The sequence below is a fragment of the Guyanagaster necrorhizus genome (genome assembly GCF_019112545.1).
Source record: "Guyanagaster necrorhizus MCA 3950 unplaced genomic scaffold BT62scaffold_23, whole genome shotgun sequence".
Classification (NCBI taxonomy): Eukaryota; Fungi; Basidiomycota; class Agaricomycetes; order Agaricales; family Physalacriaceae; genus Guyanagaster; species Guyanagaster necrorhizus.
In genome coordinates, this window is record NW_025064902.1 from 680,778 (window position 1) to 707,609 (window position 26,832).

At 44.4% G+C, this 26,832-nt stretch overlaps 8 protein-coding genes across 8 annotated transcripts; 4 read left to right on the forward strand and 4 right to left on the reverse strand.

Annotated features, from left to right (window-relative positions):
• Positions 1-449: 449 nt before the first annotated feature.
• On the reverse strand, positions 450-1,298 carry BT62DRAFT_1078558 (uncharacterized protein; the record flags this gene model as incomplete). Its single annotated transcript, XM_043179397.1, has 3 exons — positions 450-849; positions 912-1,001; positions 1,064-1,298. The coding sequence occupies 3 exons, from the start codon at positions 1,296-1,298 to the stop codon at positions 788-790; spliced, it is 387 nt and encodes a 128-aa protein (XP_043037006.1). The 3' UTR covers positions 450-787.
• A 6,156-nt stretch (positions 1,299-7,454) lies between these two features.
• Positions 7,455-9,206, forward strand: BT62DRAFT_1009322 (uncharacterized protein; the record flags this gene model as incomplete). Its single annotated transcript, XM_043177541.1, has 6 exons — positions 7,455-7,485; positions 7,549-7,665; positions 8,317-8,456; positions 8,515-8,742; positions 8,814-8,829; positions 8,869-9,206. The coding sequence occupies 6 exons, from the start codon at positions 7,455-7,457 to the stop codon at positions 9,204-9,206; spliced, it is 870 nt and encodes a 289-aa protein (XP_043037007.1).
• A 1,539-nt stretch (positions 9,207-10,745) lies between these two features.
• Positions 10,746-11,524, forward strand: BT62DRAFT_903087 (uncharacterized protein; the record flags this gene model as incomplete). Its single annotated transcript, XM_043183511.1, has 5 exons — positions 10,746-10,997; positions 11,060-11,149; positions 11,203-11,232; positions 11,291-11,413; positions 11,471-11,524. 5 exons carry the CDS (start codon positions 10,746-10,748, stop codon positions 11,522-11,524), a joined length of 549 nt encoding a protein of 182 aa, XP_043037008.1.
• Positions 11,525-11,695: 171 nt separating this feature from the next.
• On the reverse strand, positions 11,696-13,857 carry BT62DRAFT_996044 (uncharacterized protein; the record flags this gene model as incomplete). The annotated part of the gene is made up of 8 exons (XM_043190563.1): positions 11,696-12,416; positions 12,467-12,656; positions 12,710-12,836; positions 12,891-12,931; positions 13,188-13,231; positions 13,332-13,479; positions 13,543-13,606; positions 13,826-13,857. 8 exons carry the CDS (start codon positions 13,855-13,857, stop codon positions 12,043-12,045), a joined length of 1,020 nt encoding a protein of 339 aa, XP_043037009.1. The 3' UTR covers positions 11,696-12,042.
• Positions 13,858-14,606: 749 nt separating this feature from the next.
• BT62DRAFT_972488 (Aldo/keto reductase) lies at positions 14,607-16,358 on the forward strand (the record flags this gene model as incomplete). The annotated part of the gene is made up of 14 exons (XM_043189075.1): positions 14,607-14,791; positions 14,837-14,873; positions 14,921-15,010; positions 15,065-15,163; positions 15,221-15,287; positions 15,336-15,373; positions 15,428-15,503; positions 15,552-15,566; positions 15,616-15,716; positions 15,765-15,865; positions 15,918-15,968; positions 16,018-16,091; positions 16,142-16,198; positions 16,245-16,358. 14 exons carry the CDS (start codon positions 14,607-14,609, stop codon positions 16,328-16,330), a joined length of 1,077 nt encoding a protein of 358 aa, XP_043037010.1. The 3' UTR covers positions 16,331-16,358.
• A 230-nt stretch (positions 16,359-16,588) lies between these two features.
• BT62DRAFT_935123 (Aldo/keto reductase) lies at positions 16,589-18,593 on the reverse strand. Its single transcript, XM_043186861.1, has 8 exons — positions 18,523-18,593; positions 18,047-18,465; positions 17,917-17,998; positions 17,630-17,854; positions 17,428-17,578; positions 17,179-17,376; positions 16,948-17,123; positions 16,589-16,888 (listed from the first exon to the last, which is right to left on the reverse strand). Exons 2-8 carry the CDS (start codon positions 18,274-18,276, stop codon positions 16,793-16,795), a joined length of 1,158 nt encoding a protein of 385 aa, XP_043037011.1. The 5' UTR covers positions 18,277-18,465; positions 18,523-18,593; the 3' UTR covers positions 16,589-16,792.
• A 4,391-nt stretch (positions 18,594-22,984) lies between these two features.
• BT62DRAFT_1034461 (uncharacterized protein) lies at positions 22,985-23,443 on the forward strand (the record flags this gene model as incomplete). Its single annotated transcript, XM_043178366.1, has 1 exon — positions 22,985-23,443. A coding segment is annotated over one exon (405 nt), but the record flags the coding sequence as incomplete, so codon positions are not given.
• A 1,189-nt stretch (positions 23,444-24,632) lies between these two features.
• Positions 24,633-25,016, reverse strand: BT62DRAFT_850113 (uncharacterized protein; the record flags this gene model as incomplete). The annotated part of the gene is made up of 1 exon (XM_043182471.1): positions 24,633-25,016. A coding segment is annotated over one exon (384 nt), but the record flags the coding sequence as incomplete, so codon positions are not given.
• Positions 25,017-26,832: the final 1,816 nt, after the last annotated feature.

Genomic DNA, 26,832 nt, shown 5'->3' on the forward strand with positions numbered 1-26,832 from the left:
GTTACAGCCTCATATGAAGGAATAAAATTATTCTCAGAATTCAGGTCCGAGATCATCCTACTGAACGTGGAAGATGGTGCGCGAGCCTACGCCAAGTATGAAAATTTGCCTGGAATTTTTGCGGTGGAAATCTATAGTCTGCAATATCGGCCATGGATGTTGGAACTGTATCGCTAGGTCCAAGAGAGGGAATCGGGAATAGCTAGTGATAGTCTCGGTTGTGGCTACGAAGAAACGGGAATGTACGGTAATGCAACAAGTGATCTCGGAGGAACCGGACCGTGCCAACGCTCCCAATGTGATTTTCTGTCAAGCAGCTTACCTTGAGTGTTGAACGAGACACGTGTACCCGACCCTTTCCCCTATCGTTTACCCATACCGTTCTTATGGACCCTTTTCATTTACCTGAACACCTATACTTCATCCCGATAGTATACATACCAAGTAGTTGTCCACACCCTCAGTTGTTTCACTTATACTGCGCCGACTGAGGTATGTTACTTAACTCATATACCTGTACACACTTTACTTACTTATTCCAATAGTTCTTACAATGTTGTTCTTATTACTTTATTGAGCCGCGACATCCCACGGTCATAGTCATAATCAAAAGCACTCTATCTTATCCGCAGGCTAATAAAAGGTCGTCAAAAGGCATGGTTTCCGATCGGGAGGAATGGCAACTCGCGATTTATCTGTTTCATATGAATGCATCACAAGATAATGCAAAGTACCAGTACGAATCCCTGCCCGGCATCTGAGACAAATGAAGCCGTACCATATATATCTAGTATGTAGGGCCGCCTTTGATACTGAACGTCTCGCCCCAATTACCTGAGTCGCCAAATACTGCATATTCAGATGATGAGACATGCCATCCTACCTGCTCCAGCAAAGAAGATTGCACTCACGAATAATGGAATAGTCATCGCCTTCAGTGACCCAAGGAACCTCCACCTCGATGCTCCCGAGGAGGATATCAAACTGGTCTGCCAATACGACTACCGAAACGCAGGTCAGTATGTCGCATGCAAAAGATAGAGATAAAAACACGTGAACGTACGAGGCAACTGTCTGCCGCCCTTGGTCAGCCTGATGCTGCTGTGGTTGCGGTCTGTGATGGGTTCAGGAGGGTTGGAGGTGTCCCAGGAGACGTTTTGGGTCGTCTTCACCATCCAGACTGTTCCGCTACCAGGGGAGAGGATGGGTGGGTCAAAGATGTCTCTGCGCACTGCAGCAGAGGCAGTGGATCGTGCGAAGAAGGCTACAAGGAATGCAGTAGAAAACGCGAGCTTCATGTCGAATTGTTCGATAGGCAAAAAGAATGGGATGTTTTCAACTTATATATACCATTTTGCAGACGGTTACTTGACGCCGTATCTTCTCACGAACGGCGACTTGAGAGCGATGTTCGAGAGTAATGATGAAGAATGGACATGAGAAAAGAAGACTGAAAGCCTTGTGGAGGATCCTCGGAGATCGCATAGGTCTAGCCGAGGGACAAACCACATTGGCTAAAGACGGCAAGGTTGAAGAGCCAAGAGTTTGTGCCTAAAAGCATGAATGGACGACTTCCACAAGGAGAGGCTGTAGCATGCAAGCGTCATCCGTTCCTGCGACAGTGGCGATCAGCGAGGAATGTACAGATATTGTAAAATATGCAGTGCACGGCAGAGAGAAAGACAGAACAAGTCGATGCGGAACGTCATAAGATGAACTGAAAGCTTTAAAAAGGCCGAAAATTCGGACTCCCGTCTACGGGTGCCAAGCACCACAAACGTTAATGTTGGGGTCGGCCCGTAGATTGTGGCAGAGCCACCCTGAAGGTGGAGGAATACCTGCCAAGTGCAAGTAGAATGCCTAGTATGATGTCCATATGCCTTGATGGAGAATAAAAGCGGTTAATTCTTTTAGTGGCAGCAGATCAACCTCACAGCACTCGCGTGATGAGTCACGACATGTGGCCATGCCAAATAATGTGCGCTCTTCTCCCTTCCCAATTTTGTTGTCATATTGACAGGCAACATGAACCACAAAACTTCCAGAAAACTGTGGAGGAAGGGCTGCATCCAACTTATAGACAGATGACATGTCTGGCTCCTTGTAGTAGTCAACATTGAATGTGGAGTTGTCAATACCATGCCTGACTGGGGATGGAGCAACACAATGCATGGTGTATGGAGATTTGGCCAAAACCTCAATCTGCACATGAACCCACCAGCATACAGTAAGTATACCAACAAGATTCACCAGGTGCTGGAAAATGCCCCACCAGTGAGTACCAGGAAGGAAGGGATGCAGGCCCAGAACTGGAGAGTCAGCCTCATTCTGTAGTTTTGCTGCTGCTGCCTAGTGACACTGGTTTTGGCATTTCTAGGATACCTTGATATATTTCACTTTTTGTGGATCTTGCATATGTGGTGTTCATGCCAGTCCACAGAGCATACTTACATGCATATATTAAAAATGAAAGCATTATTCATGATGTAATTTATTATCCATTCAAGAAGTCTTCATTATGTTTGGAAACTTTTTCAAACATCCAGTGCAGAGGGACAGAAGGGATTGGAAAGCATATTTTGTCTACATTGGTCTTTTTTGGATATATTTCTGGATCTCCATATGAAATCTGAGGCACATCTTCACCCAAAATAAGATATGATCAAGGATCCTCTGTTTTTTGTAGATTTTTCATTTTAAAGGGGGTAAACTTCCCTTAAGTCATTTCCAGCATTAATCACTACCATTGCTCTGGAGATAGATGTCTACCTATGGAATACAAGACTGGTACACTCTAGTTATACACCAGTTATATCAATATCTGATATTTATATATATTTGTTCTTACTATATAAGATACTATGACCCTGGAGACAAGATCTGCAACAGATAAGAAAAATTCAATTTTCATTATTGTTATTTCTATCTTAATTGAGATTATCAAAAGTGTGCTCTATCTTAGGCAATTACATCTCTGTTGACTCTGTGAAAGCTTTTCCAAGGTGCTGATACAAATATATATAAATAATTAATAATTGAAGTTGTTTATTTTTTATCTATCTAAGGTGATAACCAGATGAAAACTATTTTACAGACACTGAATCTAGTATCAGCCTTGTTTTTCAAGCTATGCCAGAGAAGTAGTGGCTAAAAGAATATCATATACAAAAAGCAAGTATTATGAGCATAATTATGACATCTTGTAACATTAATTAATAGACATGCAACACACACAGAGTACAGGTCTCCAATGAAAGACTGGATGGTCTTAGTATTGGAGGATGTCTATATATATACCCACATATTTTACTCTTTTGATTCTTTATCCTTTTGGTCATCACTCATTCTTTTTTTTATTATCACTTATTTACTATATATACACCCTCTGTCATTACTTGATCACCTATATAGCCTGGCTGTAGATACCCATACCTCAGTCATTTCACTAATACTATGCCCAACTAATATATGTATACTGTTGCTGTATCCTCTACTATATCACTCACACTCCTTCATAGATTATTACTTATATTCTTCTGCTATTATTTAGACAAACACAAAAAAAATTTCAGCTTGAAGGGCTGATACAAATGCTGACTTTGCTGATATCTACAGCTTGATGGTGAATTTCAAATATGATGGAAAAACATTGGATAGAAATTACACACTCAACTTGGCTACCATCTATTATATAACTTAACAGACATATATTATAACTATAAGATTATAGCATTATACATTGACAGAGATGTATTTTATATTCATTATGATTACAATTTGATATTCATTATTGAGCTCAGTGATTAGCTTAGTTAGATTATTGCCTAAATAGATAATAACTAATATAACAGACAGAGTTCTTTGTTGTTATGCTCAAGTGACACATGACCTAAACATGTGATAAATAGATGCTGTATTGAGTTTATACAATCACATCTAAGTTTACTGTATGTGTTTATGTGGTGATGTGTCTCAAGGCCAATACTAGTTAGCTTGAGATAGAATGGTGAGAAATAAACTTTAGCTTGAAGCTGAGTATCTACAGCAAGAGCTATACTACTTATATATTGTTTAAGAGTCAGATAAAAATATACCTACTAATTGTGAGTTTCTATGCTACTGAGCTCTTTGTCCTTGAGTGTTATCACCATCTACAAAAGAATATTGTCTGTTGTTGAGAGGCATCATTGTCTATGAAGAATAGTGGCTGACCCTGCCTATTATAGTGACTAAGCAGGTCTCACAATCCTTAGCACTTGGCTAAGTGCTCTGACTAAGCATAAATAGGGGTTAAAAAGGAAAAAAAAATCAACATTTATACTTAATGTTCACAAGTTTAATTGTTTACATTGCACTCAGTTTTGTACATTTTGAGGCCATACATTCAGAAAATGACCTTAGATTATGTGGCTGTCAGCTTTAATCTGGATGTAAACAGGCTACAGTATAATCCTATTCATTTAAAGTTCTATTTTCTAAGGAATATTTGATACAGACAAATATTGTTCTTAATTAAAATCTATGCTCACAATGGGTTACACATACATCTCACTCAAGATCACACCCAAAGGCACAAAATATTTTTATGTAAAATTATTAATTAATATTTAGATATTAGCTAATTAAAAACTAACATAGAGAGTAATAAAAGAGTATCAGAGATTCTAAGGCACCACATCATTTTGAAATAGAGCATACCAGTCTTGTATTCCATATCTACTGGTATGTTGACTTCCAGCCTCTGAAGATGGAGGACATCACATCTTCATGTCCTGGAGATTCATATGAGATAGAGAGTCCAATCAAATGTTCAGTTTCTTTATTTTCTCAGAGTTCTGACTTTGATTATATGCATAATGCAGCTCCTTTCACACTGACACTGTTGAAAGACCACTTCTCCAAAGGACATGGCTCTTACATCACATCAACAGTAGACTTGCTCTTTATTTCTGGCCACACTTCACCATTTCTTTTGGACCTTCCCTTATATTCTCTCATAATGCCATCCATCTCACTGGAGCTGGACTCTGATCATTTTTCATTGTTTGATCATCATCTGACACTTATTTTTGAACCAGAAGCATCATGCCCACAAGGAAGCCCTGAGCCTTCTCTTTTGAGCTCAGTAAGTGGTCTATATATTTTCTTTACTAATTCTACATCTAGATATATTTTGTATTGACATACAACCCAAATTCCATCTACATTCAGCTGATCTTCAAACAGCTCACAACCTTGCCAAACTATCTATATCCACTTTGATATATACTGCAACAGCAGCAATGGTCAAACATCCTGTATTCTAGTATCAGCCATCATGACTACCTTTTTTTTACCATTGTCATATGTTATCATGTCTGCATTTTGGCTTACTCATCTCACAGTAGTACATAAACTGACAGAAACCCTCTTCATTCTCAACACACACTATGAAACTCACTTTTTCTACTACTAAAATGCTGAGAAGTGGCAATAAATGAATCAACAATGTGCAAAATGCACATTGCTAAAACACTAACACCAAATCACAATATGGTTTGAGGGAGGAATAGTAATGCCTGGATTCTAAGTATGTAGAGAATGTAATGTGGATGGGGTGCAATAAAGTGTAACTCAAAGATATATATTGTGGTTTGCTTGAACACAACTGTCTGTGTCACTGAACACAACAAAACCTCTCTCAAATGGTCTGCCTGATGCAGTTTCTAGACTGATATGATGCACCTGGTTGTGACTTATGCATAATACTGGCTGTTCTAAACTGTTGTGGGTCTGTTCTGACTGTCTGATATAAACTTTCAGTTGTTTTCTGTGTTAAGCCCAAGCTGCCAATGACATAAACATGTGATAAACAGGTGCTGTATCATGTTCATACTGTCATATCTGAGTCTGCTTATTGTGCTTGATAGGCAAAGTACTACAAGGCCAAAGACAAGTTGACTCAAGAGTGAATGGTATAGAATAAACTTTAGCTCAAAGCTAGGTATGTATAGTGAGAGCTTCACTACTTATATACTGTTCATGCTCTGGATAAATATATTCTACCAATTATGTGTTTCTATGCTATGGTGTTCATTGTCCTGAGTCATTGCTACTGTTACAAAAGAGTATTGTCTATCATTAAGGAGCTTAGCACTATTGAAGGACAATGAGCTGGGTCCACTTATTATGGTTGCATAAGCAGGTCCCATGGTTTTAAGTGCTTAGTTAAGTGCCCTGACTAAGCAAGAATAGGGGTTAAAATATAGAAAAGAGCAAAAAATCATAACATTCTGGGGGTTCTTGCACAAAACAAAGTGACCTGATCACCACAATATTATTCAGATTGAGTCTATGACTCAAAGCTCTTAGCTGAACACAACCTATACTATTCACTTGGTAGGATTTTGAAGGGGAGAGAGGGGCAGAAAAACTCTCTTCCTTCTATACATGATCTGGTATTTATACTTTCTGGCTACATATGTCTGACTAACATAATGGACTATTAAATAATATATTTGCTGATCCAACCATGTAGGCTAAACTCATCTCCTGGCAGGTATGAGCTCATACACAGCTATCTGGTTGATCAATTGGACTAGGCCCTGGTTGTTATGATTTTTTACCTTATTTTCTCTTTTTAAACCCTATTTATGCTTAGTCAGAGCACCAAAGACAAGCACTTACAACTGTAGGACAAGGCTTAGTTATCACAACTGGCCAAGTCTGTCATTGCCTTTTGATGCAACAGCATTGCCCAATGATGCACAATCAACCTTTTATGTATGATAATGATGCTCAAGGACAATGAGCACAAAGGACTTAGTGACACACAATAGGCAGTAGTATTATTAGTTATGATCTGTACAGTATTTAAGACAGCTCATTCTTGCTGGTAACTCCAGCTTTGAGCTAAAGTTTATTCATCTCATTCTACTCTTAAGCCAGTCAACAGGCCTTGTGCCATATCAATCAGAATATGCACCAGTGGATTCATTCAATCACCCAAAGTGCAAGGTGATGTCTGTCTATCACATGTTTCTGTTCACATGATGCTTGAGTCTAACACTGGTCCTTGCCAATATGCCAGTCATTCAGGTCCCCATTCTCAGACCTGGGAACCTTGCATATTAAACAGAGAGGTCTGCTAGTATGTCAGTCTCTGCTAGATACTGAGATGTCACACTTGATGGAATTGTGCCCTCACCAGGTAATTGCTTGCTTCTTCTATCTTACAAGAGTGGGTACAAGGTGGAGAAAAACAATAAATATATTCCTTTTTCTACCTGGTACAGCTGCCTGGCATATCATTACCTTCCTTGCTGCTCTCTTTGCAGCCATGTCTGCAATTCTTGTTAAATGATGACATCTTCAACCATTTCATTCTTTCTCTGATGACTGGTATGTCCTTTCTCATAGGGACAGGTCATAACTTGGCACACATCCAACCCTTCTAACATTATAAAAGGACAATCATGCTTTCCAAGGGTGCCATTATTTTGCCTTGTATGTCATCTGTGTTGATTGTCTACCATTCAAGGTATTGACTGACTGTACATGCACATGTAGTCGTTTTGGCGAACAACTTTGGTATTAATGTTGGGAAGTACCAAGGTGGAAGTTCCCAGGCATTGCTGATGGCGAGGATTAAGCCATCATTCATGGGCGGCTTGTTCTTTTATTTTGGTATGGAGACTGGCGCTGATGAGGCCTGGTGTTTAGTCTTTAGTGATGCATGGAGTCTACCATTCAGGGCACTCCTGGACTCGCACACAAATAGTCGGTGGCGACTTCAGAGATTATTTATTATCTACAGCTGCCAAAATGGTAAAGAGCTTCAGCGACATACTTGATTGCCAATCAACGGATTCGAACCATCATATTCTCCTTCAGCATTACCACTAATCGATGATGACAGGCATGTCAAAATGTGATCACCAACACGTCGTCTTCAAGGCAAGAGACATAGTACTTATGTCGGAGTGTATTTCAGGTTCAAACATTCTCGAGTAACGTTATCCCCCCTGTATTAGACAACACAGTGTCGGCGTGTATATAAGCTGCACTGAGTGTTCAAAAGACAGATGCCAGAACATAGGCCCGGAATTTATTAGCGGATACTTACGCGATGCGCGTTGGTGCCAGAACTCATTGATGCATTGAAATAAATAGAGGAAATACAAACTGACAAGTGCGGTCCACCTAAGTAATTGTTATGGTGGCGAGGGGATTCGGACTTTGGGGCCCGACATAACGCTTCGCTTTTATCAATCTTTTTGCTTGTTTTATCTCCTCTTCCATATCGTTGCTCGCCGCGGTGATAATGTTCAATTTTAGCCAACTATGAAAGAAGCCGACAGAACAGCGAGACGTTTGTTCGAATGCTCCTAAAGTATTTCGCGCAGCGCAATTTTCACCGATATCTGGTGCCTTCAATTCGACATGTACGAGGTGATAGTTTAACATCGGAGTTCCGAGTAGCGCCAGTCGCGGCATTGAAGTCAAAGTGAGCATCATGTGGCTCGATTTCTGCAGGCAGGACTACCACTCGCGTTAGGATGCAATGATAATAGAACACTGCACAATGCTGCCAATCTCGATGACAAGCACACGACATGGACGACGCCGTGCTCGTATTCCCTTCGCGGATATGAACGATGTGCCAGTACGAGTATTTCTCCTTTGCGGGCGTTTGCTCGCCTAAAATCATGGCTTTTTCAAGCGGATGAAGCGGATTCAATCTTGTCCTCTCAGAGGCGAGCGGTTCCTTACAATGCGCCGAAGACCAAGGCAGGAACGTAACAGTTGGTGCGTCCCTCTGTTGTTAGTATTAGTTCAACGATCTTGACTGTAAGTGCATCCAGAAATGTTTAATACGCATACATCCAGGTTTCGGCGTACCCCTTCCTCAGACGTGGTCCACGGAACATGGTGGGGAAGCAATATTCCTTTGTTACGCCACGGTGCGTCTTTTTCCTCATTTACGTAGAATCCTTCTCATCAGAGCGAACTTTCGGACCGACTGGACATTTTGGATACGTCGAAAGAATGACATAATAGGGAGCAATAGCCAAGCGGCCGTCTTGCCAAGGAAATTACCAGACTTCCATACGAGGACGACACAGACGACCTTAGATTCTTTTCCCCTTGACCCACCGTCCCCTGCTGAGAGTGTCGTTCGCGTCGGTGCAGCCTCTGTACGGATCGATGGTTCGATACTCGTTTAATTGCCGTCGTGAGTTTTGCCAATCGTTCCATGCTCGAAATTTCTTTAGCTTATGAATCTGATAATAGGAAACAGGAATAGACGCCCACCGGCTTCCTCCCCAGGCCTACCAGGTTCTCGTGTGTGTACAAGCCATTGACCGGGGAGCATCAGCACCCCACGGAGCCAGTTCGGTGTGAAAGAACAAAGCTATCAAGACCAGCGTGGGAGGAAGCTTAGCAGCGTAACCATAATTCGGAGTCGGATCGTTTCTACTCATATTTTTATAGTTATGGGAGCTGTCTCGACTGTATTAATAGAGTACATATATCCAACTCGTACCTGATATACAAGCGGAATTACTGCCATTCGCAGCGGCAACGTTAGGCGAGGCTTGGGGAATGTCTTTCGTATACAGGGGGGCTTCCTCTCCTTGGTGTTGAATCTGAGTGGTGCAGTAGCCTCAGCTGAGGAACAGTCGTCATTGTGGTTCATGTCGTTCCTGATACGCTATTTTATTCTCCTTCTGTCGTGGAAATTTTGATCAATGTGGTTTACTTAACGAGCGCGGCGAAGATTTGGCAACGGGTGAGGCGTTCCATTGGGACAAAGAAGCTCCCTACGATGACTGATTATCCACAGCTTATACTGTCTCCATCTCGAAGCTTTCACGTTCTAACTGGACCGTCTTGGTCGGCATAATTTGAATGGGGTGGGACATTTACCGACCACTCGCACCTCGCTCTCTGGCTTTGAATGACACACTCTGTTGGGTCAATGAATTAAGAGATCTCTGCAGTGACAGGATTGATATACCTGCGCTTATGATCTCGGGACTGTACTAAATGTTTTCGGTGTAACGCATGTTTCGTACAGCTCGAGCTAGGTTCAATTCCGGGCGCGTCTTGGTCTGCCGTAAGTCCTTTCTCACATTCTTCAGTTTTCACCTGGATAGACTTCGCCGTCCGTCTTCTGTTTCTTTGTGGAGAAATACATGTGGAAGGTATCTCTAATCGTTCTTATACAGTCCATTGGTGTGTTACATAGTCGTAGAATACAGAGATGGTCAAAAACACACTGCCAGCATTCGGGCCGAACATCCGAAATCCAAGAGCGGAACCCTAACCCAACGCTGCGGCTATCTCCAACCATCATGACCGTGAGCATCAAGGAGAATGTCGACGAAAGGCAGTCATCACGGTTACCGCCAATGGACGCAAGTACAGCTACCTCTAGCTCCCAGGTACAACCACCGCCTCCGTATAGCAATGACCTTGAACGGGGAGTGACAAACGTGAATGAGCGCCGCCCTTTGTACCCCAGTACGTGACTGCTCTTTTATGAAACGGCCCCTTCTTATCGTTCCATTCTGTACAGCCAACTCTGGACAATTACCTCTTTCTAATCCAGCGCCCTTGTAAGTGTTTAACCATTCATTACCCATAGTACAGATAAAGAATAGCCTCGCAGGACCCACACGTCACCATCATCGAAGTGCGTCTGAAGATTCTAGTCTTTTCACCAGCACTGATAATTATCCTGAAGGTGAATCCTTTGTGCCATGGTAATCTTCGTAATCTGCCTGTTCGTACTCGGCGGATTCGTAAAGAAGAAAAGGCACCAAATCATACATGACGGTCTCGCATGGGCGGACCTGACTCCGTCAAACCGATGTCTACGCTATAGCACCCGAGAATACTCTGCTCAGCTAATGGGCGTACTCCCAGGCGAAGATGGCTTGCGATGGTGCAAGAAGAAAGAAATTACCATTCACAGCGTCGATTTCGAGAAGCCAGGGTATTGTACCGTCGATGTGGATGATTCTGTGAGTCCAGCGTCACGTCCGAAAAATTCTGTCGCCTCATCCTCCTTTAGGCGCCGACGAACCCTCGGATTTATGGTCATTGGACGGTCGAGTCGAATGAGCCAAGCTGTCAGACATTGTGGGAGGACTTCCAGGATAAGGTGTGTTTTAAATTTCAATAATAGATACTTCACTGATTTGACACGTTCTTCAGGGATGCGTAGCGAAAGGCTCAAAGCGTCGCGTATGTCCAACGACTTCGGTCCTTACCACTGCCGATCTGACCAATGGTTATGTTTTAGCGCATTGAAGCTCATATGGAGAATCATCAGCCGCCATGGGATAATTGGCGAGAGATGTGCTCTACGACACCTGTAGACTATGGTGGGTATCATTTTGACCAGCCGAATAGCTGTGACCATCGGGTAAGCGGTCTTTGCACTGTACATAGTTCCTGAGTCGTTGATGATGTGGCCTTTTAGGGTATTTTCAGCGGTGTATGGGGTGTTTGGTTTGTCAAGGATGAGAGCTGCTGATCGGAGCTATATTCTGATTGCCTGTTACTGCTTATTTCTATTTGTAAATCATATAGCGCAGTCTTTCCGAATCATTTCCTACCAACATCGCTGCACCAATCCAGATCGAGCCTGCCACGTGATGTGTATCAACACGCCAGATGCTTTCGTAATGCTGTGTCCAGAGTAAATGCAGATTCCTTGCTAACGTGTCTCATCACCAACATTTTTGGATGCCCAGTATCTTCTTGTCTCATTGGAACTTCAGGCAACTAGAACAACTGCGCCTAAATGAACATCCGACGGTTGACTTCTCCACACCGGTTTCTCTCGTCGTAGACTTCATCCACTGGGTGTTTTCATGAATCATGTGTGCCGCTGCTACTGTGCTAATTCAAATATGCGAAAATGACCTAGGTCATCCTTCCTCTTTGACCCATACTGCAACACTGCGTCATCCTTCACATCCTCATCACCAAAAACACAATCCAAATCCTCGTTCCTAGTTGCCCTAACGATAGCTGAGAATCCCCATCTCCTTATTCTTTACCATACAGGCCAACCCCGCTATACCACATCCAGCCGTACACTGATATACCCACACGATCTGATCTCGCGCAACCGATGCCTCCACTATCGTCATAGCTTCCCCTGAACTTATCAGCGCAATCGTCGCATTCACCAGGATCTCCTCTAGCGCGTGTCATATTAAAGGGATTCGGAGTGTTACCGCTGTCGATTCCTTCGCAGTCCGAGTCGTGGTCAAGGAGAGAGAACGGGTAGGAAATGACACTTGGAGAGATGATCGCTGTGTTGTTGGCAAACGAAACTACAGCTTGTTGGGTGGTGTTATAGAGAGAGAAGCGGACACCGGAAACAGTGATGTTCTGGGAACCATGGTACGTCTTCCAAGCTATGGTAAAATTACATCCATTATCGTCGACCTCGGATGTGGCGTTGTACCCTCGGTATCTATGGTGACGTTTACACTCAGAAGCACGGCAGAATGGTTAGAGAGGTCAGAAGAATGATCATCAAGTATCTCGTCTTGGTCAATGTCCGAACATCGTAGAGCCGGTGCGGCATACTCAATTGTATAGTTGCAAGCACTCCCACAGCCTTCAGGCGCATTCCACCCGATAAGTGTGTCAGACTGAAACGAACGCGAAAGAATCCGTTCCCAGGCTACGGTCAGCGTGAACGTACAGATAGGTGATCATGGAACCCGTTGTTGCCAAACACGTACTCCAGATATTCGACAACGGAAATTTCGGTGAAGATGCTACATTTTCGGTACCACGACTTCCTCAGTGGTGTATTCCTGCGGTAAGTCCTGCACCAAATAACAGTCCGACCATGCTAAAGGGTGCAGCACTCAGTAGGTTACCCTTTGATGTTGCGAGAGGAGTGGTTGTAGGCACGGAAGGCCTGTCCGACTCAATTTTAGATAGAAAGTGCCAGTTTCTCCGGTGTAAATGAGTTAGTAGCTCCATCGTCTCTTCTTCTTAATCGTTCGGTTTACTTCTGTGTGAACGCATGTTTGGGGGAATCGAGTCTAGCGGTTCATGAAGTTGAGGGATTTTAATTGTATGGATAGGATGAGCGCCTATCAATCCAAGTAAGGGTGATAGGAACAAAACAAGGCACCGTGGAGGAATAGGACAAACGACCCTTAGCGATATACATGCTTATCATTATATCCGTTGGCGAACCGTGGGATGAAAGCGCCTAGTAAGGGTCAAGAATGGACATATAACAAGCTAAAAAAATCCCTACAGTCACAAAGGCACTTTGTTAGGCTTTGAGACATTCAACAGGCGCGTCTCACTGGTGTCTATGAGACCCGAGATCCGCGTTACAGTGAATTCAATAGGCACTTGTTGCTCTAAAGGAAGGTTACTGAAGCCAATAGGTATTGCAAGGTCCTGAGTAAGTTGAAGGGAAGCTTCTCGAACTGCCTGGCACCAGATATCTCGCTAAGAGGATGAGCTATCATCGCTATTCAGAGTGGCGTCACCTAGAAGCAAACTGGTACTGACCGCAAAAGATAACAAGAGCGACCAGGTGCCATCATCGACCAACCGTCGAGAGAAGAACAACGTACTAGAATGTATTAGATTGTATCTTTTCTGGCCTTAATATCTGACTATCACCATCGAGGCAGAAGAGGGGCGGAGGAAAGAAGCGGGAATGCGGAATCAGCCGAAGCACCAGTATGCTCTGCTATAATCCTAACCCACGACAAAAACATCTCCTTCATCTGCCGCTTTGCGCCGGCCAGTCTTGACTATGGTCTGTTATGTCTCTGGACCGCATCTTTACTTCTGATTCAAGACCGCGGTAATACTTGCCATTGATTACTGAGCGCTCTCTCATTGGTAGTAGAACAAAGGTGATGCTGGTGTGTAGGGCCGACACTATGGTAACGAATGTTCGCAGACCCTTTTTGTCTTATTGAATCAAGTACGTCCATCTGCAATTGAGGGATGCCGTTATCATTACGATATACTTATGTAAGATCTAAGTTCTGTCTGACTTTTTTATTCGCTCGTCAACTCTAACACTTGGACTCTACATCTGCTTTCGCTCATGAGGCCTGAGGACAAAAGATATTCTTCTATCGCTGCCCCCTTTAGCGTTCACCATTTTATATTGAATATATCTAAACCTATTTTCCGTTCCTCGTCTGTGGCGGCCCAGCTATCAACGATCCTTCGAAGGGTTGCCGCATACCATTCAACTCCAAAATTATATGGGACAGCCCTACTTATCCTGCGGCATATTTTCTCTGGCTATTATGACGGCATGTAACCTGCTGGACGCTAGACGTTATAGGGAAACTTCTGTGCTATAATTGCACCAGAAAGAAAATCAAAGTACAAGGCATTCTACCGGAAGAGCAAGGTCCTACTATTCTTGTCTGTTCTTCTCGTCCTTCGTATTCTCACTGTTCACCTGAAGACAAACCTTATCAGCCTATGTCTTCCCATCGCCTTGTCGATTCCTCGCAATACGATTGGGCCGTGATCAGATGATAAATTCAAATTCGCGGATGTATAAGCGCACCACTTTTTGACCATCGATCACCACCATGTCTTCTAGTATGCAATACGGTGAGCCACTCATCTTCCTGTTTCTACGACGTATATTCACTTCATTCGTAGTGCGCCTTGGCCAGTCTGGATTGAAGGTCTCCAAGATCATCTTGGGATGCATGACCTATGGTAGTCCGGAATGGCAACAGTGGGTACTGGGGAAGGAGGAGGGGATCGCTCATATCAAGGCTGCGTGTGTGGTCCCTCTATCTATATACACTTCTCTCATATATCATAGGTATGATGCCGGAATTAACGCTTTCGATACGGCCAACGCAAGTGCACTTTTTCCATGCCTGTACCTGGTTAACGGACAGCGCAGGTATACTCCAACGGTTTGTCTGAAATTATTCTTGGAGGAGCTATCAAGAAATACGACTTTCCGCGGGACAAGATTGTCGTCCTGACCAAGGTTTGCATCCTGACTTCTACAATGTAATGCCACATCTATCACTCTGTACTTCAGGTATACGGAGTCGTCGGAAATGAGCCTGGGACGCGTCTCTTCGGTGGCGCCACACCCGATTCGTCGGGTTATGTTAACCAGCACGGGCTTAGTAGAAAGGTTCGATATTGATTCCTCTCACCGTGGATTTTCTCTCATCCATACGCGTATCGCCAGCACATCTTCGATTCTGTGAAGCATAGCCTGGAAAGACTACAACTCGACTATATCGACGTCCTTCAGTGTACGTTCTGATGCCGCTTTACAGTTCGTTCATTCATTGTGTCCTCAGGCCATAGATTTGACAACAATACTCCCATCGCTGAGACCGTACATTCTCTTACTGTTTTATTCGTGAAAAAGATTATGAACTCGATTCCTTAGATGAGAGCTTTGCATGACGTCGTCCAAGCGGGCTACGTTCGTTACATTGGAATGTCATCCTGTTACGCGTATCAATGTATGTCCTCCTTCCTTTATTTAAAAATGTCATCTAATTGCCATCTAGTTCACGCGATGCAAAGTAAGCCCGTTTTCAACTGCTGATCCCTCACTGACTTCTACACGGTTAGACTACGCCATTCAGAACAACCTAACTCCATTCATCTCTATGCAGAACCATTACAATCTCATCTACCGAGAGGAAGAAAGGGAAATGTTCCCCACTTTGAAGGTAGCATATCACTAATGACGTTTTCCTTTCTTTCTCAATGCGTTTTAGATGTTCGGCGTGGGTTCCATCCCATGGTCCCCTCTTGCTCGAGGGAAGCTAACGAGGCCGTTCGACAAGCAAGGCGATACGATACGCGGGGAAACTGATAGGTTGATCTCATATTCCCAGTTTGGTAAACATGTATTAACCTACACAATGCAGGCTTCTCGAACGATACAGCGGAACGGACAAAACGGGTACCATTATTAACAGGTGCAGCCAGCTCAGGTGGGAAAGACCCCCGACTCATTGATTTTTGTAGGGTAGAAGAGCTCGCAAAGAAGAAAGGATTAACCATGGCACAGTTGTCGATTGCGTGGATCCTCAGCAAAGATGGTGAGCTGACACGCGTTTTTTTTCGAGTCCTGAGTCTGCATCTTATTTAGGTGTCTCTGCGCCGATTGTGGGGACGACGTCGCTGGACAATTTAAAGGAGCTTATAGGTGCGATTCGCCTTTGAAATGTTTATCATTCTAACCCCTGGCTTAGAGGCGACGAAGGTTGAGCTTACGGTGGAAGATATCAAGTTTTTGGAGGAGGAATATAAGCCATTGGCTATTTCTGGACACTCTTAGTAGCGATGAGTTATAACGGTGTTCGTGTTGGTACGGGCAGAAGGTGTACAAAGTTGGAATGCTTTGTATTTGTAACGAAATATTCTTGATCAATACGAGAAGAAAGGAATGCCGCGGTTACATGTTCGGTTGTGATGCAATGGCTTTCATCGTCTAATGTGGCTACTAGCTTTCGGGTTCGATTCCTTGCCTTCGAAATTAAAGATTTAAGGGAGGTTTTTGCATCATCAGAGCTCACTGAAGTTGGAATACGCTTTTGAAAGGTACATTTTTTTCAGTTGTGAGATTTTTCAAAGAGGTGGAATGTATCGAAATATCTGTCCGAAACGGGAACCAAGGGAACATATTGTCCTGTGAGGATAATAGTGATTGTACGATTGTACTTTGGCTGAATACACTAATGAGACGAATAATATACCAGAGAAGTCATATATATGATAAATAATTTCGTGAACAATCCGTTCAGAGCTTAGAAGCGGGTTTTATGGGCTGCAGCAAGGGCTGTTTTACCACATATGCCGTCGACGTCAACCAGAGCCCGTTATCCTCTCCAGAGCCCTACAAGATATAAAAATGAGAATACGCAAACAGCATTAGAGAAAAAACCAGACACTTACAGCGAAGTTCCCTGGGAAACCCAAATCAAATGGTAGGATACTTTCGAGATATTTCGTTTGCTCAGGCAAAAGCACAACATCCAACGCTTCCAGGTTGGAAGTGAGATGTTCGATTTTGCGACCACCGATGAGAGGGAAGACGTATGGCGTCTTCTGCATCAGATACGCAATTGCCACTATGCAATCAACTGAGATTTTCTCTGGACAAGAGAAAGAAAGAGAGAGGCTCACCGGCTCGAATGTTCTTTACTCCGAGCTCTCGAGCGACGGTTTCAAGGGCCTTGGATACCTTTTTCTCATTCTCTGTGCGTTCCCAGCAATCACTAACCAGAGTTCGACCTTTCTCTCCAGATCGTCGGCGTTCTTCTTCCTCTTCGTCTGTGCGTAGTCTTCCTCCGCAGAGGACATCCCATGGAGCGAGGGCGAGACCTGTTTCGGTAATGATGTCAAAATGGAGAACAAATCCAGGGAAGACTCTACCAAGCGTCCGTGCCATAGGGATAATTTCTCGCTCAAATGATCGCTCGAGGAGGTTCCACCGGCCCTGATAGATGACGAACGGGGATTTCCCTTGTTGCAGAGCGTATGTGTTAGCTTGAGCAACAAACCATGCGGGGGAGTCCGAAATTCCCTGATTAAATGTCAGCTAGATATCATCAAACTGCACCTAAAAATGGCTTACGAGATAGAGCACCTTCCCTTGGAGAACCAGCGTGTGCAGGCTATTCATAGTCTCCTGAACTGACGTCTCAAAGTCATAGCAATGAACGTAGAGAATGTCGATGTAATTGGTGCGGAGCTTTCGCAAGCTCTCAGTCACGGATACGTTGAGAGATTTCGCATGATTGCCGGCGTAGTTAACCTGATGTTTGATGGAAGGTTTCCTGTGCTTGTAGTTCGCCGTGTACTATTAACGGAACACCGGATCCATGAAAATTAATGATAGGCACGGAGCACATGGAGTCAAACCTTGGTCGCAACAACGATCTGATCACGTATCCCCTTAGACTGCATCCATTCACCGATAAACTCCTCAGAGGACTCGTCCTGACTGTCCGCAGTCATAACGGGGTAGTCATATTCCGGATGGATTACTTACTAGCCATTGGCGGTGTCGATGAAGTTTCCTCCCATGTCGTAGTACGCGTCGAGGAGCTTGAAACTCGACTCTTTGTCCATGGATCCCATACCAAACTTGACCCATTTGTCTCCTATGCTCATCCCGCCAAGCTGAAGGGGAGATACGCGCACCCCAGCAAGGGGAGAAAGGACGCGATAGTGTCCGAGTTTCGTCGCAGGAGGTGGAGGGGTTGGGTAGAACGCAGACATGTTCGAAGGGTAGAGGAGAAACGTCGGAATGCCAAGTCTCAGGGTTTTTGTACCTCCACAGTCGGGGAAAGTAGCATCACGGGCATTGGGACCTTGTTCCTACGCGCATGCCTCCCAGAACAGGAATATGCCCCCCAATGGCTGGTAGTGTTGTATTATATCCGGAACGGATTTATCTGCATCGGTGAGGTGAGGATAATACGTATTCGGGTAACTATAGTTTCCGCTTACTGAACTGCCATGAAGAGTACGGCGACTTGTTTCTCTTGCGCCAATGAAAAGCTATGGGTCATTGGAACCGCAATGTAGGGCGATCCGTGCGTATGATCGAATTTTTGGGCACATCACGGTCTCGAACAAAGCTCATCAGATGGACCAGAGAGATCAAGAAGGATAATGGGTTGGTGCGCGTTATGTTCCTGGCCACGTAAAGAGTCCGACATATCCATATGCTGCTCGGGTGGGATGAGGATCATGAGGTTGGTGGGAATAAAAAATGAAATGCTGTGCCAGCACTAACGTATTTTGGCGCAGTCGCCGCAGTCTTTTCATTGTACAGGGTTAGACCGCGCATCATAAAACGTTGGTCGAGGGGTGCATCGTGCACATGGAACGTTAATGTTGCGCTAATGCATGTATTGAACTTCCACCACAACTAGGTGGCCAGATAAGCCGAACATGAGGCTGTATGAACTGTCATATTATACTCCATGCTAGCCCCTTATGAAGGACTCAGAAGGCTGTCGACATTAGAAAAGTAGTATACGCATTCACGATCCGGAGACAGGATCGTTCGTACCTTCTCTTTAGACTGTCGGCACGTCTCTTCTTCGGAATCGGTCTGGAGTTTCCAGTTTCTTAGACATACGCCGGGAGCATAGCAGAAAGAATACCCTTAGCGTACCTGGCGTAGAACTTAGATGGGTACAAAAAACCCTTGATGCGTAATGATGTATCAGAGAGCACCCTGAACGTCAATATTAGCGCGATCAGCCGAACACAATGAAATGAGACCTACGAAGTGAAGAGCTTGTGTGGGCAATAACGGAATACTACATATTTTCGGTCAGTTAAAGAGAAACGGCATGATAAAGACGCACCTTAGTCGCCATTTTCGGATCCTCCTTATTTCCATCCACTCGCCAAGGACTTCGTTAAGAGGATACCGAATTGGCTGATAAGATGATAAGCTCTGTAGAACCCGAAATATGATTCTGCGACACTCACTGGCTATTAGCGACATCGATAACCTTCCCATCCATGTCTTAGTATGCGTCAAGGAGCTCGCACCTAAATCCGGAGTCTTTGTTTATCGACCTGAAGTCGTAGTGTGCCCATTGTCATCGATGATCACGACTCCCAGTTGAATAGGAGAAATAAGACTCCGGCAAGGGGGTAACTCGTAATGAACAGACGACCCTCTAGAAGATTTCGTAGCCAAGCCGTCGCTGACGAGGTGCCCTCCCAGTGCTCGTGGGTGACAGACTGATTCATTACACACCGCTTTATTCCCATGGCTACGCAAGATTCCATGGTGCCGGTAGTAATTGACCAAAAGTAAAATCTGCTTGGGAGTGGCAACTAAGCTTGGGGGTTTGGACTGCTATTGGAGCCTGTCATTGGAGCAATGTTTTGACTTCCTGAAGGAATAAATGTCAGCAAGTTCGACAGAAAATAATTCAGCGTGGCAAACTAGTGTGAAAAAAACGCTGGTGAAATTTGTAAAGGTGAAAATTTATGATCAGTACCGGGCCTGCAGTCCGATAAATTCTGACCCACCGAGCCGCTTCTGTGTTGTTTCTTTCAGGATGGCTTCATCTATTGTAGCAATCTTGAGGGGAAATCGGCAAGTCGCGGTCCACCGGATATGCTGGGTCAGGCCGGTGTGGGAGAATAGTGACTGGAATAACGGCAAAATGCGGACGTCACCTAACTGAGACGCGTTGTTTGTGAACATTTTGACCTCCGAAGTCGCTTCCTTTCTTCCTACCTCCGTCCCCCTCCAGGTTCCACCCGTCTCTCGCGTGAATACGACGCGAATTTTTCTGGTAATATATGTCGAAATTCGTCATTGGACTCTGGAGAACGCGTCGACTGCGCCTAGCATCGAAGGCCGTATGGCCCACTGGAAAGAAGATAGCGAAATTTGAAGTTGTTGGGGGAGGATTGTCAACCTATGCCTGCACGGCGTAGGTGAGTACATCTTTTTTTTTCCGTTCGGAGTCAGTATACTCAGATGGGGATAGCTTCAATGCAGCCCATTGCTTTCCCAGGTCCCTCACTGTTACAATTGCCTTGGTTCATCAAGTCCGACGCAGAGCCTCGATAATGCTGGGCCGATGACCAGGACCTGCGAATTCAAGACCAGTGTCTTCTCATTGGCTGACCTCGGCTCACTATTTACAGGACAGTTATAAATCACAGTAGTTGGGAGTATGCGCTCTTTTTTTTTCTCTTGCGTCTTACCAATAAGAGCGGACATAGGATCACTTGAACAGTACTGTCTCTGTGTTGTTATTGCCGTAAAAACCAGGTCTTTCGGTGATACGATGATAACGGTGTAAGTCTGTATGTGAGATTCGAACGTTAAATGCTGAATCTCTTGTAGGTTAGTCCCTACTGGAGGTAGAGCATCTATACAGCATGGTGCTGGGGCGAGCGTATCCCATATATTGAGCCAGTGCTTGTCCTGATTCCGCTGCAACATCCAGGAACGCAGTGAAGGATGTAATCCTCGAGTTTTGAGACGCATACAAGTACGTGTCTCTCTCTATCCCTCGTCTTGACTCTATTCTGTAGCTGAATAGACGAGTTGTCCTTCGAACCGTGGTCCGTTGGACTGGTGAATACTATCTATATCATTGGATTAGGTAAATCTGTTTCTTTCCCTCCCTTATCTATGCGGCTAGATTTAGTTTCTCCATTCAGAAACTATCGTCTCTCTCACCCCGATGTCGTACCTCACTGAAGGTCTGCCTTCTCGATCGCGTCACTCCATGGGAAAACAAGGGTTTCTGAAAGGAAGCGCCTCGAAGGCTACTTTTATCTCAAACGCGCAGAATCTAGTGCTGTCGTCGAGCCATTCATCGTAACTGCACTTGTGTAATGATCTGTGGTTCTCCGACCGCCAAGTAGCACGACACCTGTTAAATGTTTTAAAATGCCTCCAACTACGATATCAATCCTCCCATAACTGCACTGATCGCAGTCGCGCTAAGCAAAGCTCAGCATGTTCTTTCGCAATTCGCAACACTTCCCTCGTCGAACTTGCGGTCGCTACCCTTGCTGTGGACCGCAACGATGTCGTTGCTCTCGAAATTGCTTTCGACGGCATGGTCAGGACTCGTCAACATCCAGGCAACCTGCGAGGTCTTGGAGTGAGCGTCGACCGTCCTCATGCTATGATTAGTTTCCCTGCACATCTCTTTCCTTCCCTCTTTCTAACGGGTTGGTTCAGTCTTGCAGCATGCCTCGCAAACTTTAGACTCCCAAATCCAAGCAGCGACTTGCTTGCTCCCATACGCTGTTTTTTTTAATCCCTGGGATATGTACTTTCTTGAAGGACCTTATCTAGATTCACGTCATATTTGATGCCGAAGGTCAGGTGGCGTGCTCTCAGATAATTCTAGCCGTCGCTGGTGATGACCTCGGAGGTTATCATCGCCCTCGAGATGACCAGTACCATTCATTTCGTTCTCGTTGTTCGCCTGATCGTCAAGGGGTTCGTCACTGACAACGCTGTGCGTATTATCTCGTCAGATGTGTATTTGATTTGTGTCACAGAGGATACGAAACTGACCTTGGTTGAATACAGGCCTCTTCCAAGGCATGCGCTCAGCTATTGCATGCTTATGGAAGAGATGGCCAAGGTCGAGGAAGGATTCTGTTTCGAGAATGGATGACGTTGTCAAAGTAAAGGTTTCATTTCGTATACAGCCCGCTCGAGTTACGGTTATTCTCGATTCTTGTTTCAATAAATGCATGATTTTGTGGAGGTCATTACCGGGAATAGATCCAGTACAAAAAAAGTTTCGTCAATAACTTCCTCCGATCAGTGAATAATCTCTGTCTTGTCGGTCAATTCTTGCAGTGGTTATTCTTGAGGGTAACACTGCTCTACTACGGAGCTATGCCGCGGCACTGAATTTGCAAGCCTTCGGTCCGGCAACAGTTTTCCATGCGCCCTCAGTTTCGTGAACAAGAAAAAAGCTGTTCAGGGTCAATGCCGAAGTTGACGTCTATTTCTATATATTGTCCGCACTAACTTCTACTTCATACTTCCGCCCTGACTTCCGCCCAGCTTCGACGATGCTTCTGCCACTATACAATTGTCGCACTCCTCCTGACCACACTTATTTGTGAGCCTCATCCGTACAACTCTATGCGAGGTCTGATCAGTTAGACCCTGGGTACACCCAATTCTAGTGGTTTGGGAATACCTCCCCCAATTATCAAAGAGGGTGGGACGCCTTGGAAACCGTTCATCATGTTTTTGTTTCTTGCCCGGCGTATCACTCCCTCCGCCAGCACACCATCAAATCACTTATCACAGACCTCTCGTATCCTGGACTCCGCAGACGTCCCTCTCCGCGTTTGCCTTTTCAGCCAAGTAAGCAGAAAATTCTTTGCTGAGGCATTCTCCGCCTCGATCTGTGTGTAAGACCTTGATTTTGGCATTGGAATGCGTCCTAGCCCAAGCCTCATACTGTCTGTAGGTCTCGAAGGTCTCGCTTTTTGCTCTGACAAGGAATATAGTCTAGAAATTAGTGTAATTAGTGTAGTCATCGGTGTAGGAGATGTAATACTCCTTATGTTGCTGTGTCTCAACCGGCGAGGGTCCCCAGAGGTCGGAATGAACTTTATTTCCAAAATTCTTCGCCCTCTCTCGCTCTCTAACCTTCTTGACAGGTTTGCGAGTCTTCTTCCCATACCCTCACGAGTCACACGATTTTGGCGATTCCGTTTCGTCCAGAACAATTCCTTCGAAGAGGTTTTCCTTCACCAATCGTCTCTCAGCCTCGGGAGAAATATGGCCCATCATCCGATGCAATTTATCAATTGTTCTGGTTATTGGTGGACCATCCTTTCCATCTACAGCCATTTCCTTTGGTGAGTCATTCTCCACTCGATATAGACCATGCTTGACCGGAATTTCAGCCAGTACTTTGTTCTTTCGGTCTTATATTCTGCATTTCGTCCCTCGGAATAATACAGCATGCCCTGATGCAGAAATCTTGCTCACAGACACGACGGTAACACTCAGACTCAGAGTCGGGCATACAACACATCTTTCAAAACAATGGATCCCCTCGTCCTACACTGATTGTTCCATTATCCGCAGCTGGTATGTCCTTGGGATCGACGGAAATGAAATTAATGAATCTGTAGCGATATGGAGACATGACGCGAGGCTCCAGAGTCATATAGCTCTGTTTCGACCAGTGACGAGCTTCCAGTGCCAGCAAGGAATGCATTATAAAATGTGCATGTATATGCCTCGTCTCCTTGATCAGAGACTGTTTCTGAACCTTCAGGATCATTTGAACCCATTTCTAAGTCGATCTGCACATCTGGAATGCCTTCAAAGAAGTCTTCGATGTCACTGAATTATCCATCCGTTTGGAATGAATCCAGCAAGTCCCTATCGTCTTCCAATGCTTCTGACGAGTCTGATACGCTTTATAGGCCGGGAATATCATCTTCATGGACCTCATCGAATATTCCATCGATATTCCATGTCCAGGATGTGTAGTCGTCGTATTCCAACTCGCTTTCCGAGCTGGATACACTCTGCAAGTTTGGCATCGAATTACAGTCGCTGTCATCGATATCTTCAAGGTCTGGCATCGATCCATTGTCGCTTTCAGTGTCGATTCCGTGGAGGGAACAATTAGGAAGTGAGTCGTCCATTTCTGCGTCGAGCTCGCTGCTTTCCATCTCATCCAGGCTGATATCTCCATCGTCTGTTAGCTAGGCAATTTCCTCGTTCACAAATTCGACTTCTTGTCCTTCCGAACGATCATTCTCCTCCCCTCTCGAATCTTCGGCAGCCACATATTCGGCAATATTTTGTTCTACCCTTTCCAACCATTCGGACTCTGCATCTGAATCATATTCGTATACGGCTGTCCAAACGCCGTCGTTGTCGCTATCTCAGCAGCATTTGCAGCAGCCTTTCCTTTGCCTTTCTGCTTGAGACCCTGTCCCTCCTTTCCTCCTCCTTTCGCGCAGCGATGTGCGCTGATATGTCCGTTCTTGTGGCGATTATAACACTCCACATTGGACTTCCTTCGCTTAACTTTATGGCCACCTTTAGACGAGCTTGCATCTGCATTGAATGCAAGCTCTGGTCCGGCTCGTCGATCAGTCTCATCGCCAATGCCACGAAGGTAAGTGTCTGGGTCGAGAGTTTTATTGAGGAGAGCAGACGCTGCAGTTAATGCTGCTAGATATGGATCATACGATGACGGTAGTGATCCTAGGAGCATTGCGGCGAAGTTTTCATCTCCTGGATGGGCTCCTATCGCTGTGAGATCCTGTCGTAGGGATTTGAGCTTTGTTAGGTGAGCCTTTATGTCTCCATTCTCTGGGAGACGCTCCTCTTGGAGCTTCCGGCGCAAATCCACGGTCATCATCTTCGATTCCTTCTCAAATTCATCCTTCACCTTCTCCCACATCTTCCCAGCTGTCGCCTCTCCCTTAGCCTTCAAGACAAGAGAATCTGGAATCATCGATGGAATTGGATTCCCTGCTGCACTATCACCTCCTGCGATTTCCATAGCTTCACCACTCCTGGGTGGCGAGGTATTGATGCAGTCTCTTCTGTTGTAGGATTTTAAGGGTCTGCAGGAACCAGTGGATCTGGTGCCTTGTGAGCCTTGTCTAAATGGTGTAGAGGATTTCATGGCACTGCATGCACCCATTGTCTTTCACAAGAAGTCTTTGTCAAGTCTATTACATTGTCTCCATTAATTACTTCCTTTAGATTGTCTTTATCATCATTACCTTTATCATTTGTCTTACCCACATCTGCCACCCATTAGAATACTAGTATATAAGTACCTATTGTACATAGACTAGAATCTATCTTCCCACCTCTCCCTTTCCAAATACAACCCTCTATTCTACTGCCAATGGCTACTGAGTACCTACAATAGTCTCCAAGGCCAGCAGCTTTGGCAGCAAATATTACATGATGATGATAGAATATCTTGCTCATTCCATCTTCCTTGCAATTTGGTATATGGACAAAATACACACTGAGTTTGCTATTAACAATGGCAGACATGATTGGGGATGGTAGTTTGAGGTTTTGTGTTTAGACAGGATGGAATAAATGGCTGGCATTTATTAGCAAGATGAGACAATACTGGAGTGTGCTTCAATGAATTTTTAGGTATGGCCAAGGCCCATAGCCTAATGAAATTATCGAAATCCTTAGTATAGTGGGCAGTTGAGCACAAATATGATGAATGAAGATGTTATTGAATATACCAAATTACAGTCTTATTTAAATAAAACCACATACTCCAAAACATACAGTCAACTCTCTCATAACCCACAGCAGTTGGTGGACCCTCAGAGCTATGGGTTACAAGGGAGTATGGGGTTGGAGGGAGGATGTTATAGGTCAACTTAGAGGCTCTCAGGGGTGCGAAAGAGCCTCACAGCACTTAAGATAAGGTTCCAACACCAAATCATCATCACCATCAAAATCACCTCTGAGTCCATTCTCATCAATGCTTTCTTCTGCATTCTGTGATGCCATCACTGCATTGAAGATGTCTTTATCCATTGTCTCTTCCACATCCATGTTTGCTATCTCTGGATTCAGCAAGGATTCAATATCCATATGGTTATAGCTTTACAATACATCTGTGCCTTAGAGGTCATCAAGGGATTCCTCCAGCTGCTTCATCATGTCTGTGATAGGAGCCTGAACAAGCAAAATGATGGAAATTGATACCAACACAACAGGAACAAGAGGAGTATCACATAAGATCCCATCTTTCTGTGAACAGTGCTTTACTGTCCTTGGATCCTGAGGAACTAGAACATTTCTTCTCCATATTTGAAGACATCTTTGATAAGTGTGTGGTCATTGACAAAGAACAGAAGAAGAAAGCAACAATATCCTATATGGATATTAAGACAGAGTGCTAGTGGAAGATACTTCTAAAGTTCAGTGCTGGTGAAAAATTTAAAGTCTTAGATTGCTATGATGGCATATGGGACAGTGATAGAGATGCAGTTCTAGAGTTCAAAAGGTTAGTATATCATTATAAAATAGCCCAGATCAGTGATAAAAGTCAGTTCATGGAGTTTAAGAGAGAATTTCAAGTACTTACATCTATGCTAAGCAAAGTACTATCAAATAGAGAACTGGTTGATGCCTTTCTGGCACCCATGTCTGATGAGTTGTACAGATCAATTAAGTTACAACTAGAACAGTTACCTCCTCCTGTGGTACTGACCAAATGAAAGAATGCAGATCCATATATGTCATCATTTTTACCCCTAATTGTGATCTACCAACACCTAGTAAGCTGATGTTTA

Excerpts from the sequence above, each read along its gene's own strand:
- BT62DRAFT_935123 (XM_043186861.1), bottom strand. The coding sequence starts at position 18,276 with ATGTCTGCGTTCTACCCAACCCCTCCACCTCCTGCGACGAAACTCGGA. Across the intron at positions 17,999-18,046 it reads ATCGACACCGCCAATGGCTA|TCAGGACGAGTCCTCTGAGG; the intron begins GTAAGTAATCCA and ends GACTGCGGACAG. Across the intron at positions 17,124-17,178 it reads AGTAAAGAACATTCGAGCCG|TGGCAATTGCGTATCTGATG; the intron begins GTGAGCCTCTCT and ends TTGATTGCATAG.